The sequence below is a fragment of the Psammomys obesus genome, unplaced genomic scaffold (genome assembly GCF_907164565.1).
Source record: "Psammomys obesus unplaced genomic scaffold, mPsaObe1.curated_primary_1811, whole genome shotgun sequence".
NCBI classification, from domain to species: Eukaryota; Metazoa; Chordata; class Mammalia; order Rodentia; family Muridae; genus Psammomys; species Psammomys obesus.
Genome location: NW_026596234.1, coordinates 7828369 through 7846921, shown reverse-complemented (window position 1 = coordinate 7846921; position 18553 = coordinate 7828369). Strand labels below are relative to the sequence as shown.

Below are 18553 nucleotides of genomic sequence, written 5' to 3'. Positions count from 1 at the left end.
TTGAAAATAAGCTCCGGAGTCCAAATTTGTGGGTGTAGGAAGAATATGGATAACAAGAAAGGCTTCAGCCTACTAGTCTTACTTTTTTTTTCCAATTTCAGCTGTCTAGTGATTTTGGCTGGAATCTAATAGTCACAGTATAATTCTTTTCTTTTCTTTTCTTTTCTTTTCTTTTCTTTTCTTTTCTTTTCAGATAGGGTCTCAAAGTAGCGTTAAGTAGCCAAGAATGACCTTGTGCTTCAGGTTTCCTTGTTTCTGCCTCCTTAGTGCTGGGGTTAGAGGCCTGAGCCTCCAGGCTGGGTATATGAGTAATGAGGATCAAACCCAGGGCTCTAAGTATGCTGGACGAGCACTCAGTGAATACATCTCCAGCCTGGTATTCAGGCTTGGTACAAGACATTTCCTTCCCCTAGTGCCTTTTTTTCTGGGCTCATAAACATAGGCCCCGTGCCCTCGGCTCGGATAAGGAGGCCAGATTCGTCTCTGCTTAAGTTACCTACCGTTACCTACTGTTTGATGTTTTACATAAAACAGAGCCAACAGAGGTTCTGGTCTTCAGATGTTTCTGTCTACACAAAACATACAGGAGAGGCTAAGCTTACCTTGTCTAGGACCTTTGGTGACATGCAGTGGTCTCGCCCCATTGGAGAGGAAGCAGATGGCTTCTCACACACTTACCTCCCCTGCAGGGACAGCCTGGGAATTCCCTGGCACAGCAGGAGCCTCTGTGGCCTGGACTTGATCTTCGACCCCTTTGGCTTCTTCAGGCTGGCTGTCCGCGGGCACACTCTCTCTTCCCCTGTCCAGCTTAAAGAATCTGTTCAAAAAGCTGAAATCCTTAGGCCTGGAGGGGGCTTCTGCCCGGGACTCAGGTGGTGAAGGTGCTGGTGGGCAGGTGGCAGGGAGGCCCGGCTGCTTGGCCTCCGTGCACCCTGGGGTTTTATCAGCAGCCGGCCCTGGTGCAGCTGCCATCGGAAGTGCCCCGTGCTCACTTGGGTCTTTGTTCACAGGCGCTGTGCCGGGGCTGACATCAAGCCTCCCCGCAGCAGCCGATGAATCCGTGCCTTGGTCCCCGGGACGTCCTGGTACAGGCCGAGAGAGTGTCAAGAAAAAACGCGATCTAGCAGCTGGTGCCTCGGGCTTGGCTTCTTTCCCAAGATTCTTTCCGTTGGCATCGGCCACAGCATGGGCCTCCATTGTCTTGGGGGAAGAAGTAGCCACATTATCCTTCGAGATGCTTATGCCCAAATCGACTGTAAACACAAACATAAACACTGGTCATTCAACAAGCCAGGAAATTCAAGGGTGAATAATGGACTACAGCTTTCGATACACAAGGTCCCCTCTGCAGACTGGGGCGGCCTTGTTCCCTGCTGTTAGCTCAGTGGACATCTGACCCTGCTCTTCCTGGGAGAGAGACCCCTCGAAGGCTGATGAGGCAGAAGAGCCAATGGCTGGGAAGTCACTACCTGCTAGGCCCTGTGTGAGTGACACTCAATGTCCTCTGTCATCTTTTATCTCCCTAAAACCCAGAGAAATGTAGAGTTAAGATTTTCCGGTAGAGCTGGACATGGTGACACTTGCCTAAAATCCCAGCATTTGGGGAGGCAGGGCAGGCAGATCTCTGTGAGTTCGAGGCCAGCCTGGTCTACAAAGTCCAGGACAGCCAAGGCTACACAGAGGAACCCTGTCACAGAAAACAAAAACAAAGCTAAACAAACAACGTTTCCATTAGGGAAACAGAGTGGCGCCCTCAGCACTACAGAGTGAGGCTATTGCTGGCAGGGAGTGGTGGTGCTCGACTTTAATCCCAGCATCATGGAGACAGAGGCAGGAGGATCACGGTGAGTTCCAGGCCAGCCAGAGCAACACAGTGACACCTTGTCTCCAAAACAAATGAAAAGGTCCTTTTGAATCCAAGCGACTTAATTTTTCTTTGCCTTTACTCTCTGGTAAAAATGAAGAAAAGGTAGAAGCCCCCTTCACCATTTTCTCAGGAGATGACACTAGTGACTGTTTCAAGTATACAGAAAAGTAGGTGAGTCATACTCAATACACGTCATGAAATTTGGATCTTGTCACCACCAACGAGGGAGAACATTTTTACTGGAGCTGGAGCCACCTTCCCCCCAGTCCCCAGGGAGAAGCCAGCTTCTGAGTCCAGGCTCTTTCTGTCCTAACGTCAGACATCCGTTAGCATAGATTCTGGGGAAAACCCAAGACTGAAACAGTAGTACTTAGAAAGCTGGCACTCTGGAGCCTTGAAGGGCACAGGCGTGTACGGGAAGGCTAGGGCAGCAGTAGAGATGTGGCCAGCTCTTGCGTTCTGAGTGCGTGTGTAGCCTCCATGGTCCCAAACACCCACCCCTTCCTGCCTGGAACCCATCGAATTGCCTCCTTTTCGAGGTCCTTTGATAGCAAAGCTGTGTGGAAGAATCATATTTGATTCTGCAGCTCCTCAACTGACAAGCTCTGAGGGCCTGGGCAAAGCCCTCCCGAGCTTGAGCGTTCCTCATTTATAAAATGGGAGTGCTGGGTGGTGGAGATGGCTCATCCAGGAATGCACACGCCTCTCAAGCATTAGGACCCGAGTTCCATCCCCGGAACCCATGTAGAAACCCTGTCTCATAAAAATTAAGAAAAAAAAAAGTGTATGGATAGTGTCTGGCCTCCACCTCACGCATTTCTGTGTACATATTAACCTGAACCCATGAACATCTGCATACACACAAGCATGTGTGTGTGCACACATGTTCACACATGAAGTAGAATAATTCCCCGGTATGGGTGCTTTGATGCGCCAGGGGAAGCTCACCCAGGGCTTGGCCTGATGCTGTTCCCTGCCAGCAGGTACTTGATGACTGACTGATACTACGATAATGTTGAAGGCTTCTCTCCATCCTAGCCAAATCTGCATTTTGTTTAGTACAGATTTAGACAGACTCATCTTGGTGTCTGTTTGCAAGAGGTCAACAAGCAGGAAAACCCAGGGGGAGGACTGGAGATTTCTTTGTTCTGTTTCCATCATGCATGCTTATCCACAGTGGCTCTGCCAAACTCTAGTACCTGACATTGTCTGGAGCCAGGAACAAGCAGATGAGGAGAGCTGTCTTCTTGTGTGCCTTGACAACCTCTTAGTAACCCAGAGGGCAGAGAAGTGACACAAGATGAGGCCAGCGATGGAACTATAGAGGCTTCATAAAGGAGGCCCCCGTCAGTGCACTGGCTAACCCAGCTAGCTCTCCTTCACTTTTCTCCTGGGCTCCGGGAATACTGGAGGCTAGCCTGCACACTACAGGAGGGGGGGAATGAGAGAGGAAGGGGTGAGAGGCAGGCAGAGCAGGTACCAAACAAGCAAGGGATGCCTTTGTCTTGTCAGAGTGAACAGAAATGGATTGTGTGGATCTGGTTCACGTCAGAGGGACAGGAAACAGTTGACAAAAAGGGAAAGGCTGGAATCAAAACCAAAGAGAGGCCTTTGCAAACCCCCGAGAGCATAGATTGATTTCCCCTCTTCACATCCTGGCTGGGAACCAAAGGAGAGAACAGGTGTTACAGCCCAGAGAAAAACAACACAACACTTTCCATGAGGGGAAAAAAAAAAGTGCCAGTATTTTGCCTTGAAAAGGCTCCATGCCGAATATGACATAACACATATAAAGCCAACAACAGGAGGAACCAAGAGCCCTGAAGCCAGAGATCAGGTAAAGCCACGCAGTGATTTGTAAGAACTCGAAGTTCTGAGTGGGTTCCTTAGTGACAACTGAAGCTACGTTGTAAGCTGGGTGGGTCACACTGCTAGCGGAGTTGTCAGGGTCAGAGCTTGGGCTCTGGAAGCCTGACGAGCCAGGCTTGGCCAACCATCCTCAACAGGAAGATTAAAGGACAATGAGTAGTGAAAAGCAGAGATCGGATGCTGGGAAGAAGAACAAATAAAGGGGTCCAGTGGTACTCTCCCTCCCCACGTTTCCAGAGCCCAGCCTTTTATGTTCACTACTGTTTATTTTATGAAATTGGCGCATGCATATTTCTAACTGTTACATCTTCTCGGTGAATTGATTTGTTTCTTTATTGATATGTAATGGTCTCTTCTATTTTTTGGTTCAAAGTCGACTTTCACGGATACTGGGTCACCTACGGCAGTTTGCTTTTCTGGTTCCCTTTTGCTGTATAGGCTGTTCTTTATCCTCTGCCTCTCAGACTGTGGGGGCTTTACTAGTGCAATGTGTTTCATAGACACGGCACACTGCTGGTTCTAGCTTTGTCTTCTAGCCCGTCTCTTTATGGATGGATAGAGACCATTTATTTAGAGTTACAGTTATCATAACCTCATTGTCCATCTCTGCATTTCTTCTGCTTAGTGGGATCCACTGGTGATTATTTCCACTGTGTGAGCATTTTTTTAAAAAATATTATCCATTAAATTTTCTATTTCTAACATTTCTATTTACTTTTTTAAAACCTCAATTCCTTTGCCGATGTTTTCCTGTGTTGCTGAGTTTTCCACTCAAACTGCTAATTTTCTCATCCGTTTTTTGCTAACTGTTTCTCTTTGTTGTAGACTTTCTTCTCCTGGGCCTGGACTGAATTCAGCTGCTTCTCTGTATGTTCTTTCAGGTCATCAATCATCTTTAAAAGAAAGCTTTTGAGATCTTCCTGGCATTTTACCCGAGTCGGTGTCTTTGAGCTTAGGAGTCGGTAGTCCTGGCTTTTTAGAAGTCTTGTTGTCTTTATTCTCTTCCTTCCTTTCTTTCTGTTTTCATCTTTGTGTCACAATTTGTACCCCTGCTAGTTTGAGTTCTGCTTCTAGTTTTGGGGTGGCATGTCTCAGTAAGCCTTCTACTTCTTTATTATGGATGCAGGGACGGGGGGGGGCAGTGGTGGTAAGTGCCAGGACATGTGTAGAGGTCAGAGGACATTGTGCAGGACTTACTCTCTTCTTCCATCATGTGGGTTCCTGGAATTAAACTTAGGTCATCAGCTTGGTGGCAAGCACTTGCTATGCCGCCGTGCCGGCCCATAAACATTACCATAGGCACATATGGACGAGAAACACAGTGAGTCACAAATTCAGGACTGTCAAGATTTTAGGTAACCATGGGGGGGGGTCCTAGGGTGGCCCTCACATGGAAAGAGGGAAAGAGAGAACTATTAAAACTCCTTGTTTTCTCCCCACGATATATATATATATATATATATATATATATATATATATATATATATATATATATATACACACACACACATATATATGTGTGTGTGTGTGTGTATGTCTCCAGTGAACAGAGACTTCAGACGTCTGATTACAGCCCCAAATGTCTTTAGGAATGCCTGGTGAAGTCAGGTGACTCAGGTAAGGCAGAGAGCAGAGCCCCGGGTTCTGGGATGAAGCCTCACAAGCACTCAGGGGAAGATGTTGATGCTTACAGGACAGCCACATGATAAGAAGCTGATGGGGGCAGACTCTTCTTCTGAGACTTACTGTCCCAGTTCTCCCGGAAGTTTTCAATGGGAAAGCTGAGACTTCTCATCTTTGCTCTGCCAACAAAGCATCCATTTCTGAATGCCTTTTTCATCGGTCACGATGCTTGTTTGCCACACAAGTATCCTTTTTGTTTATATGTGTGATCTGTGTGTGGGATGGTGTGAGGTGTGTGGTATGTGGCATGTACATTTTCCAATGTGCATGCACATGTGTATGGGGGTACATGTGGGTATTCATACAGTGACCCTATTTCCTTACTTTGGAAATAGGGTCTCCCCCTGAACCTCGAACCTGTGAATTTGGCTACACCGATTATGTCCTGGGTCTCAAAGGTCCTCCTGTCTCCACACTGGGATTATAGATGTGCTGCTAGGTTTTGGTTTGTTTTGCAAAGTAAGTGTTGGGGAGCCAAACCCAAGTCCTCATGTTTGCATGGCGAGAACTTTACCGTCTCTCCAGCCCCTCCAACATCACTTTCTACACAACCTTGTCTTACTCGTTGTGTGATCTACCAGGATAAGTCACAAAGTGGACATACAGTGCTCGCAATCACAAAGGGGAGCTGTCATGAGTCCTACAGGTGCAACGGGAGTTTGCAGAATCACGGGAGTCAACATGGGTAAAATACTTGGATCAAGAACACAGCTACTGTTGTATCAGGATCCAAATGCAGACACAGGGCAAAGCAGTTCATTGCAGAGGGTGGGATGGATGTTGAGTTCTTCAAAAGATAATTCTACTTAAATATCAAAGGACTATGGGAAGCCCTTGGGAAAAGAAGCAACGAAGACCTCAGAGAGTATACAAAAATGACCCTCTGTGGGCTGGGTCAGGTCGTATAGCCAGAGTCAAATAACACTTCAAACAACTGCAGCTTTTGGTGCTGGGCCGATGTGTTTGTTGTTCTGAAGTGTCAGGGTTCGTGGGGCAGATGCCTACAGCTTGGAGGAAGATGGGAGATTTGGAAACTTCACTAAACGATCACATTTCTGGCTTTTCATCTCAGTTCTGAAGAGCCAGGATGTCTTGGCCAGGAAATCCTAGCACAAATAGCAGAGGGGGCTTTTGGACATAGGGGACAGAGTCTTGGATATCAGCTTGATTTGCCTGGACATTGAGTGATGTCATGGGATCCAAGTGGACTATTAACCCTCTGCTGCCCAGAACACACTTTCAAGAGGCCACTGTGGCAAATGGTTCCCATGGGTAAGACTGAGGCAGCGACATCACACTTTCCATTCTTGCCTTTCCTCACCTCCCTCCTAGTGCTCATGTGATTTGCAGAAATGTGAGGTATGCAGGGTTACTGGCTTAAGTGCAAAGCCAACTGCTCATCTACTGTCTGTCAGTCAAAGACCCAGCAGATGCTTGAGTTAGTCTTAGGGTTTTTTGTTTGTTTTTTTTTTTTTTTTCCTTCTTAGATCAGGTGATAATAGGCCTCTGACATGTCTTTGCCGCCAGAATGGATGACTCTCTGTCCTTTTCCTTCCTATCTCTGCCTTCCACCCATTTTGTGACCAACATCTGCAACCTGACATGGCTCCTCAGACATTCTGTATATTACTGCACGGTGGTTGCATTTAGTATTGTGAGTGGGTGGGGAGGCCAGAAGACACCATTAGGAATCATTCTTAAGTGACACCCATGTTCTGGTTTCTGTTTTTGTAAATACAGAGCCTCTCACTGGCCTGGAAGACTGGATGGCAGTGAGCCCCAAGGATCTGTCTTTACCATGCTGAGATCACAGACTCATGCCATCATTCCCTGTTTTGGTTTTTAAGGCAGGGTCTCATAGGTTAGCCCTGGCTAGAAATAGAACTGGTGATGTAGATGAGGCTGGCCTTAAACTTACAGTGATCTACCTGCCTCTGAGGCCTCTTGGGTGCTGGGATTAAACCAATTCACTACCATACCCAACTTTCTTCTTCTTTTTTTAATAAAGACTTCTGGGTATCAAACCCAGGTCCTTTTGCTTGCAAGGCAAGCACTTTACAACGGAACCATCTCTCAAACCATATATTAGAAATATTTTTGATGACTTTTATACAAAAATATTCCTTATAGTCAAAATGTTCCAATCAACCTCCTCTCTTTTTAAAAGAGTTGCATAATATTTCTTAATACAGATACTGCAAATGATATATGTTGGGCAGTGGTGGTGCATGACTTTAATCCCAGTACCTAGGAGGCAGAGGAAAGTGCATCTCTGAGGGTACAGGGTCAGCCCGGTCTACAGAGCAAGTCTCACGACAGCCAATGCCACACAGAGAAACTCTTAAAAAAAAAAAAAAAAGACATAAACTGTTGCCTAATCCATGGATAGTCTAGAATTTTCTTTCATCTCCTCTGCAAATAACTCTGTCCTAAACTAGTTCTCTTTCTTCTTTAGACTAGAAGAGCAAATGTGGAGTTGCTGCCCCCAAACCAATGAGTATGCAATTAAAAAAATAAATCTTTCCAGGTTGCTTTCCATGAACAGTCTAGAGATTCAGAGCAGCAGTGAGGTACAGTATTGTCCCCTCAGCATGGAGAAAGTTCATCGGATGCTGTGTTAAGCAGGTTTTGAATGTTAAGGAGCTTGCCAAAGAGGGTGGTACCTCGCTCTCGCTCTCCTTGTGCACACAGCGGTTAGCACAAGAAGCTGGGGGTGGGGTGAGAAACCAAGCTCTCGCACGAGGGAGACTGACAAAGGCTGGCTCTTGTTAGTTTGGGATTCCGGGAAAAATTATTGAGGGGATGGCATGAGGCAAGGGACCCAGGGAAGCAGGAGGCAGGAAAGACATCAGATTAGGATGATATCACTATCCCAAATGTAGATGGTCATTGGGCACAACCAAGGATGCTCAATGTCATTGTCACCATGGAAACACAGTTAAAACACAGCACTTCTCCACTCAACACCCACTGGGATGGCTTTAACAAAACAGGTGGACAGCAGCCAGTGTTGGTGAGGATGCCGAGCAACTGAAATCTATATGCGTCACTGGCCGGGATGTGAAATGGGGCAGTTGCTTTGGAAGGCAGTTAAGGAGATCCTCAGAAAGGTGGACATATGATTCAGTATCCCGTTCCTGGATAGACACGCTCAAGGGAACCAAAAGATACATCCATGCAAAACTTAGCTCCCAAACACACAGAGATGTGGTGTTTATAAGTGTTGGGGTGCAAACGACCACAACCAAATGTCTGTTCCCTAATGAGTGAATCAAGGAAATGTGGCCTGCATGCAGCCGAATGCCATTTACCTAAAAGGAGAATAATGAAATTCAGAGGCAAGCCACAAGGTGAACTCTGAAAACAGTCTGACATGAAATAGCCCAGGCACATTGAAGAAGGATCTTTGGAATGGGGTCCACGAGTCCTTGGAATTAGATCGGGCACATTATCTCCCAGACCAACCATGGCCTTGTTATGTACATTGTTCAAACTGTCTATGAACTAGCTCTACTCACCGCACGACACTAAAATGTACAGATAGGACTGGGGAGACAGCTCAGCACTTGAAGTGCTTCACTGAAAGCAAGGGGACTTGATTCAGACCTCAAGAACCCACATACGTGCTGGCTGAGCATGACAGCCTGCCTGTAATTCAATCCCAGCCTTGGATAGTGGTGACTACGAGTCCCCAGAGGAAGCTGACTGGCAATGGGAGCCATACTGGTGAGGTCAGGGTTTGACTGAGAGACCCTGCCTAGAAGAATAATGTGGAAGAAAAATGAAGGATGACTCCTGACATCCACCTGGGTCTACATTCACACACACACACACACACACACACACACACACACACACACACACACTCAAGCACATGCGCACGCACATACCAATATACATGCATATGCATGAAAAGAAGAAAAAAGAAAGAACAAAATAAATCTACAAGTAATAAAAAGAAATAGAAAATGAAAGGAAAAGAGGGATCTAGAAAAGAAAGATACAGACAGGATTCAAGGCAGATGAAAGAAGTGTTTGATAATGGTGATGGTTATTATGATGACGGTGATGATGGTGATGATGTTGGCTGATAGAGACGGTGATGATTATGATAATGATGGTTGATGATGGCAGCAGCTGCTGCTGGTAATGGTGGTGATGGTTGATGGTTATAGGGACGATGATGGTGATGAGCAGGATGACAGTTACGGATTTTTGGAAAGCTATCTTTTGAGACATATGCTGCAGTGATGTAACCGTGGTGCCAGCTCCGGGGTCTGCCGGGTAGCGTGTTTGGCCGGAACACTGTTGCAGATGTTTAGAGTTGGGGGATTCTAGACGAAAACCCTGACATCAGGCTGTCACTGGCATGCCTCGAATCTCTTACTGGCTTCCTCCCTGGGGGCTGCACCCCCATAGCTGTCAGGGGGCGTTTCTAGCTCCTTGCAACGTCTGTGTCTCACAGATCCTCAAGCTGCCCCCAGCCATCCTCACATTCCCACAGCATCAGCATCTCCCAGGAGTCTGGAGAAAGCCGGGCTGGTCCAGGCCTCGAGGGTATTGCATGCACTGAGCTCTGGGTATGTTATGCCAGACGACAACCAGTCCTTTATGACTGACTTCTCTCAGAGGCTTCTACAACTCAGCTACACTCTGTGTGTTTGTATGGTCACGTGTGTCCAGGTGTGTGTGAGGTGGTGCGTGCATGTGGGTGTGAACTTGCATGCAAACTAGAGAGCAACACTGGGTGCCATTTCCCTGGCATGACCTATCTGGTTGTCTTGAGACAGGTTCTCTCCCTGGCCTGAGACTTGCCATGTAGACTAGACTGGCTGGCCAGTGAGCACGAGGGGTCTGTTTCTCTCTGCCTCCCCAGCACTGGGATTATAAGCACATGACACAAGTCAGCCTTTTTTTTTTTTTTTTAGGTTTCTGAGAATGAACTTTACTGACCCCAGTACTTTACTGACTGAGCCCCTGTCCCCTATCAGACTTTCATTCAAGCCATGGGAGCATTTTTTTTAAATTTTTTTTATTAATTACACTTTCATGGGAGCATTTTTTAAAAAGCGCAGTGGCCTGGCACCACTGCTAAGGTCTGTGACCCCAGCTACTGCAGGGTGAGGTAAGAGGATTGTGACTTCAAGGTCAGAATGAGCAACAACAGCAAAACCCCAAACAAAAGCAGACAGAGTAGTTAGAAACAGCAGCCGCTAAGAGAATGCACATTCAGCTTCTTCCTGGGCCCCATATATATATATATATATATATATATATATATTTATATATATTTTTTTATTTTTTTTTTTTTTTTTTTTTTTTTTTTTTTCTACTGTCAGGTAGCTATGCGTTTGGGGGACTGTCTGAGACAATTCTTCAAGGATCAAAACTGGCAAATTCTCACTCATTGCATTATCAGCAGATTTTTTTTTTTTTTTTTTACTTGAGTAGGGAATTTTCAATTCCCTAAACTGGTTCTACATATGAGGGTATAGACAGACACACACATGCATTTTAAAGATGGAAAATTAGACAGTTCCTTCTTTAAGAACAGTTGACAAGGGATGAAAAGGAAGGCATTAATTCTAAGAAACTTCTTATCCGAGTGTGACAGACAAGCATCAGCTTCTGGGAAACAGATGCGCTCTGGCAGCTCAGTCACGTGTTGGGCTCTGCCATCCATCAGCTGTAAAGATGGAGACTTTTGTCTTTCAGAGAAGATAAATTCACTAGAGCAGAATCAAAGAAAGAGAGAAATGGGGCATTTTCATTTCTCTGAAGATCTGTGAAGTTTTAGAAATAATTATCCAAGGGGGAAAAAATCTAGCCAGGTGAGACTGATTCATCTGGAGCAGCCAGAGGAGGTTGGCCCCTCCTCCTTTATTTCCTCAAGTTCATCCTCCACAGCCTCCATCCTTACAGCCCCTTTATGACCAGAGAGAATGGCATCACTCCCATTTACAGGCGAATTGTGGGTGGTGCCTATTCCATCCTGCCATTATACGGGTAGCAAGCGGCAGAGCTGTCACTACCCCCCAAGTCAAACTGGTTAGGTTGCAGTGCCTGCATGCAATATAGGACCACGTGACTACAAATTTTGGGCCTTAATACAGCATAGGTATCTTAGAGCTCAGAAGGTCGTATGTCCGAAGTAGGTCAGCTTCTAGTGGTTTCCATGCCTGTCTGAGGCTGTGTGCTACTTAGCTTATGGTCAAGCCCAGCAGTACCAATCTTTAAGTCTTCCTTTGCCCATCTTCCCATCCCTCCCTCCCTCTAGCATCTGCTCTCAATGTCACCTCTTCTTTGCCAGCCTTGTTGCTCTTGCTTCTTTCTTTATACACCCTTCGGATGACATTAGACCTCCATGGATATGGCTCAGGACCACCTCTCTCGCTCACAAAGCCTTCCTCTGGTCACCCACGGGTGAGGAAACGTGCTCACAGGTTCCAGGGTGGCACCGTCTGGGAGGAGGAGTCACCCTCACTCTCGATGTTCTGGGGCTTCACATCTGCACACCGCACAGGTGCGTGCTGCATCCCGACGCACACATTCTCAATGAGGGTGTTATTGACCCCCAGGATGCCCAGACTGGTCCCAGGGGAGGGGATGAAAAGCCTTATTCTTTTCACAAGAACCCAGACGCAAGCCAAACACGGGTACGAGCCAGCATCTCTATGATACGAGAACACAGAACATGGGATCCTCCGAGCAATTACTGAGTCACCTCCATTGTCCCAGGAGCCACCTGTGGGTCCAGCACGTCCTCCCACACACCCTATGCCTTCGTTGTCCCCAGTGTTCGCTCCCTGCCTCCTTTGGCTTCTGCCCCAGACTTCAAATCTGTTTCAGTGTGAAGGTGACTCAGGCATCTCTCTGGAGAGCAGATGTGTCTTTTTAAAGCACATCTCTCTCTCTCTCTCTCTCTGTGTGTGTGTGTGTGTGTGTGTGTGTGTGTGTGATTAAGGAACAGAATGTTAATTAAACGGCAGCTGCATTATCTCTGATATTACAGCTTGGCTTTATGCGAATCCCTGCCTTACAGTCTCTAAGGGGAGGTGTGCAGTAGCTTTCACAAAAACAAACCAGAGAACAATTGTCTTCCACGATGGTTAAAAACCCCTTTGACTTTCCTTCCCGGGACCTCTCGCTAAGTGCCATCTCTTTCTTCTTGCTTTTGGTGATGAAGGGAAGCTGGGCAGCCCGCTCTCTCCTACCTTACCAGGTGGATAGGGATTGCCAAATATCAGCTGGGCTGTGGCATTTCTGTAACCAGCAACTTATAAGTCAGAAAAATACAGAGACTCTTTTTTGAAAATGTGTACATGTGTGACTGCGTGAGCTTCTGTATGCTACAGGCACGCAGGAGCCATGGAGGACAGGAGAAGGCACCAGATGCTTATGGCATTATGGGTGGTTGGGAACCACCCTGTGAGTGCTGGCATTGCCCCCATCTCCTATAGAAGAAGAGCCCGTGTTCTTGACTACTGAGCTGTCTCTCTAGCCCTAGAGTAGCCCACCTTCTTGGAAGGACTATTTATTAGGTCTGGCCTGGAAGAATGCGGAAGGGTCCATCCCCTCTAAGCCTACGATCCCTGGGAAGTCTGAGGTTTTGTTTTCTCCAGTTCTCCAAAGTCAGGGGGGAGGTGAGGCCGGGTCACTCATCAAATGGTCATCAACTGCAACCAAGTCATATAGCAGAGGAGCTGCCAAATTTGGGGTGGGGGGCGGATTCTAAGTTAGGTACGTTGACCCTAAACGGCAGAGACCCTCAGGGCTCTCACTCTATTGCCTGTTCTTGTCTGCTGCAAAGCCCTGCCAAGCTGCCATGTGTGGCCACAGGAGCATTGTCATGGCTTCAATTGCATCTCTCTGAAGATGCTGAGGATCTCACCCCTGTGAAGGGGACCTCATCCTGGAAGTAGTCTTTCAAATGACCATGATGGGGTCGTCAAGGTGGGCCCTGATACAGCATAACTGTTTTCTTATGACAGCAGGACTTCAGGTTTACAGATGGACCCACATACGGGGGTGGGATGGGGTGGGGGAGATGCCGTGGAGACACAGGGAGAAGCCAGCCCTCCTTGAGTCAGAATGGCCTGAATGAGGTCTTCCCCAGACCTCAGATGAGACCAGCTTGGTGACGACTAGATTCTGGTTCCAAAACCACAGGAGCGGCAGCTTCTAGTATGTAAGAACCCAGTGTAGGCCCGGTGTTTCTGCCACCCCAGGCAGTAAACAAGAGCTTTCCAGGCAAACCTGTGACTCCACCCTTACTCCGGTCACTGTGAATAGGACCAGAGGCCCCTCACACTCGAGCTGAGGGGTCTTCATACACACCACTCACCTTCATCGTAGTGCTGAATCACATGAGTAGACACCATCACTGGGTTCCCATTCTGAACACACTCATTGTCTGACACCACCTGCAACAGAACCGCTGGTTTCAGTGGCCAGGTCTTCAGGGGAAACTCACGCAAGAGGCTCAAGACTACAGGAGCATCTTCCCGAGGCAAATTTAAAGGCTGTCCCTGTAGAAAGTGCCAGCTTTCTATCTGGCCTTGGAATAGCCAAATGATTCACTCAGACCAGATTACTGTCATGATAGGATCACCCCGGGGGCCATGCTTCATCTCACCAGCCTCACCTGGGGAGGGAAATCCTCGAGACACAGATGGCATGCCGAGGCCCCAAAGGGGCACTGTTCAATAAGGAACCGAGCAAGAATTTAGCGCGGCGATTCAGCGGCCTGCCAGGCTGATTTCACCTGTCTGTCTTGGCTGCACAAATGCAAGCATTAGCCAAGCCTTTTTTATGAACACCGCTGTCAAATACCGGATGTTTACTGTGTGTATGTGTCTGCGTAGATGTGCATGTATGTTTGTGCGTGTGTGAGTGTGTGTGCCAGCGCTTGTGGAGCTGAGAGGGCAAAGTCTGGTGCTGTTCCTCGAAACATCCACCTGTTTCGAGACAGTGGCTTGGAGCTCACCCAGTAATCGCCCACAAGCTCCAGCCCGCAAGCAGGACCTTCCTGCCTTTAACTACTCGGGATCGGTATATACAGGTTTGGCTTTTTTTTTTTTTTTTCCTCTCTTTTAATGTGGGCTCTGGGAATCGAACTCAGGTCTTTACACTTGTAAGGCAAGCACTTTACCCACTGATCTAACTCCCTAGCCCCTTGGCCTCAGATCTGGACAGATGACCTTCAGGAGATATTTCTAAGTGCTAACTCTCCACCAGGGCGGCATGTGCCATCGTCAAGTGACAGCACTCCCCTCCGCTCTGATTTCCACAGTTTCTCGTTAAACTGGTCTGTGGAGAAAGTCAGACGCTGTGACTGTAGAGGTTTCCCAGAGGGTCAATGCACAGCTGATTGCACTGGACCACTGAAATACGCCTAGGGTTGTCAGCTGCAGCACTGGAGATGTTTGGACTTGGTAATTTTCTCTCTCTGTAGGTCGGAGGTCTACACTGGGATCCTCAGGTCTCAACATTTTACGTGGGTGCTGGGGACCAGAACTCAGCTTCTAATGCTTGTACCGTCAACACTAGACCCACTGAGCCTGCGCCCCTTCCACACAGAACCTGCATTTTAACCAGCTCCTCGGTGGACTCCTGGACTTCAGCTACCGCCAACCAGCAGTGACGGCAGCAGCCCTCAGACCCCATCTTTCCTCAGCGAGCCCTGGCAGAGTAGAGCCTTTTGGACTCCACTTCCTGGTATCCAGTGTGCTTACCTTGTAAGTGTCTGCATCCGGGTCATTCTCTTGCTCTTCAGTTCTCAGTGGGACGCTCATTTGGTTGCCCATTGTTCCTCTGATAGAATAAAGGGAGGAAAATAAAAACACAAACCTTAGCACTTGAAGGTGAAACCAAGATACAGACAAGCCCTCACTCCGGCTGGCACCTGCCTCCAGCCTTCTCTTTCTCCACAATGAAATTCCTGGAAAAAAAATCTCAACCCTTGGATACCATTTAAAAATATATATTTAAAAAATGATTTATTAATTTTATTTTATGTGTCTGGGTGTTTTTGCCTTTGTGGCACCTGTGTGCCATGTACATGCAGTGTCCCAAAAGGCCAGCAGAGGGCGCTGGATCCCCCTAGAACTGACGTTTACAGAGCCGTGAGCCAACATGTGGATGCTGAGAATTGAACCCAGGTCCTTTGGAAGAGCCAAGGGGAGGAACAAGGCGTCTCCAGAACATCTTCACTCCTGACAGGACAGGTGATAACTCAGACAAGCACGGTTCCTTGTGTGGAGACTGTTCTAGGAGCTTCTCCGCTCCCATTCGAGAACTCATTCGACTTTTCAAGACAGGGTTCCTCTGTGTAGCGTTGGCTGCCCTGGACTTGCTTTGTAGACCCAGCTGGGATCCAACTCACTGAGATCCAGATCCACCTGCCTCGGCCTCCCCGAGTGCTGGGGTTACAGGCGTGCGCCATCATGCTACCATTCATTGACTCCTTGTAACAAATCAGCAGGACCATGGGAATGTTGCCCAAGTTTGCCGACGAGAAAAGCAAGGCAATACATAAACAGGTGTGTGTACTTGTGTACACACGCGGACACCTTTATACATTTATACGCAGCGCACGCGCACACACACGAGGCCGCTATCAAAATTCAGCTTTTTACAAGCTTAAACATTGCTCGTTAGCAATCCAGCACAGTTCATTTATAAGCTCTTATTGTTCGATCCAAGTGTGAGATCCTATTTAGCGGCGACGGGGGGTGGGGGGGAGGTTGTGGTTGTGTGTGCACCTGTCTGCGAATGTGTGTGGGCATGTGTGTCGGTCAGAGGCTCACATCCAGGTGTCCTCCTCGATTCCTCCACCTTAGTGTTTTGAGGCACTTGGGTCCTGGGAATCTGATCTCAGATCCTCACGCTTGTGTGCGAGCACTTCGCCTGCTGAACCATCTCCCCGGGGTCCTTAAGGGGCGACTGCTTTCAGCACACAGTTAAGTTCATGGACTGTCTTGGGCTGGGAGATGTTCAGTCAAGATGACAAGTCTTTTCATCCCACAGAGCTGAGGTTCCCCGACCCTTTTGCTGCACGCTCTAAACAAGTCTTTCTGCAACTTCAGGGCCAGGGTGGGTAAGCAGTGGGAAACGCGGGGCCTGTGTTTTGCTGAGATCACTGCTTTCTTCGGCAATCAGAATGTCCCCCTAAAGCCGTCCATTAACTGTTTTAATCGCAATATCAACGAAAAAGGTTTACTGCCACCTACTGGCAGATATAAGAACAGCAGAAATGAATTCCTTGAGCCAAAAGGCTAAAACTTCAAGCAACCTGAGGTTGTCCGGAGCACTTTGATGGCTGGAAAGGAACATCTACTAACAGCTGGCAGGAGGGTGGCAAGGTTTCCAGGGCCCAACAGTGCTGCGACTAATAAAGCAGGAATGATAGCCATGCCTGTCCGGTCTGGAGAATTCACACAGGCTGGTGCAGAGGGCCCTAGGCCAGTAGTTCTCAACCTGTAGGTCAGCAAACCGCAGCAGCCATTGGAAAACACAGACATTTACATTACAATTCACTAACAGTAGCAAAATCACAGTTTTGAACCATAGTTTTATGGTGGGGGGGGTCACCATCACGTGAGGAACTGCATTAAAGGTCGCAGTATTGGGAAGGTTGAGAACCGCTGGTCTAAGGGAGCCCAGTGGAACATGGGATTGCAAAGCGGGCTCTAGAGTTTACACTGAGTTTACATATGCCTGATGGCTCAGGCTATCGAACCCCCTTTTAAAAAGGTGTACAAGTGTTTTGTATGTGTGTGCATCACCTGGGTGCCTGGTGCCCAGGGAGGTCAGAAGTGGCCATTGAATCCCCTGGAACTGAAGTTATAGACAGATACTTGATGCCATGGGGGAGCAGGGAGCTAAACACCCAGTTCCTCTGCCAAAGCAGCCAGTTCTCCTAACCACTGAGCCATCTCTCTGTCCCCGAGCACTTTTAAAAGTGAGATAAAACTTTGTATCTATCCCACTAGCTCATTTGCAGATGGTCAGTATTTTCATGTGTGGGGTTTTCTTTTTGCTGTTTAAGTTTGTGCAAATTTTTATGTATCCTAGATATTAACCCTCCGTCTGGGTACAGCTGGCTAAGATTTTTTTCCCATTCCATACAGGCTCTCTGTGCCCTCTGTTGGTAGTTTCCTATTCTATGCAGTGACTTTTAAACTTCATGCAGTCCTATTTGCTAATTCTTGGGGCTATTTCCTATGCCATTGGAGTGCAGTTCAGAAAGTTCTTGCTCATTGCATAGAAGCTTCTATGCAATAGGGAGTGGGAGAGTATGAGGGAAAGAGAAGGCAGGAGAATTAATAACACGTTTGGTGATGTTGTGCCGAAAGCTAATACTTTTATGCTAGTTTAAAAGTTAATTAATTAAGGACAATAGGCCAATCTCAAGAGATGACTGTGAGGATTAAGGGAATTAATGTACACAAAGTGCTGTGCTCAGGGCCTGGCACATGGCAGCACCACCTAAATGCTAGCCACAAACAGGAGCATCTTCACTACTGTCCTCTCCTCAAAGGTGTCTGGTGATGAGACTCCGCTGAGGAATCTGTGTTTGGCTCCCAACTGCGTGAACTGTGAAAGGAGAGGTCTCTGCCATGAAGGCTCCTCACTCCTATCTGTGGTTTTTACTTTATTTTTCAGACTGAGCAGACTAAAGGGTTTAGGAGATGGCTCTGTAGGTAAAATGCTTGCCACACAAGCATGAGCCTGAGTGAGGTCTCAGGAGCTTCTGTATGGAGCTGGCTGCAGTGTTGTGTACCTCCAAACCCAACACTGAGGAGGCAGCAAAAGGCACATGGGGATCGTCGGTCAGCCTGGCTAATCTATGTTGTGAGCCTCAGACCAGGAGAGACCCTGTCTCAAAGCACACTCTGGCAGAGGACCTTGGTTCAGTTCCCAGCACACACGAGATGGCTCACAGCCACCTGTGACTCCAGTCCTTTTTCTAGCCTCCAAGGGCCCCAGGCACACATGGTATACATGTAAAAAAACAAAACTAAAACAAAACACCCAATATGGACAGCATCTGAGGAATGACAGCCAAGATTGGCCTCTGGCCTTCACACACACACACACACACACACACACACACACACACACACACACACA

The 18553-nt window shown here is 47.6% G+C and overlaps 1 protein-coding gene across 1 annotated transcript in view; it reads right to left on the bottom strand.

Moving 5' to 3' along the window:
* Bcas1 (brain enriched myelin associated protein 1) overlaps positions 1-18553 on the bottom strand; it is a 48523-nt gene that overhangs the window by 26079 nt on the left and 3891 nt on the right. The window contains exons 2-4 of the mRNA XM_055595923.1: positions 15154-15232; positions 13764-13842; positions 679-1253 (exon numbers count right to left, since the gene is read on the bottom strand). Of these exons, the coding sequence (XP_055451898.1) occupies positions 679-1253; positions 13764-13842; positions 15154-15225 (726 nt within the window). The 5' untranslated portion in view covers positions 15226-15232. The remainder of the gene's footprint in view (positions 1-678; positions 1254-13763; positions 13843-15153; positions 15233-18553) is intronic.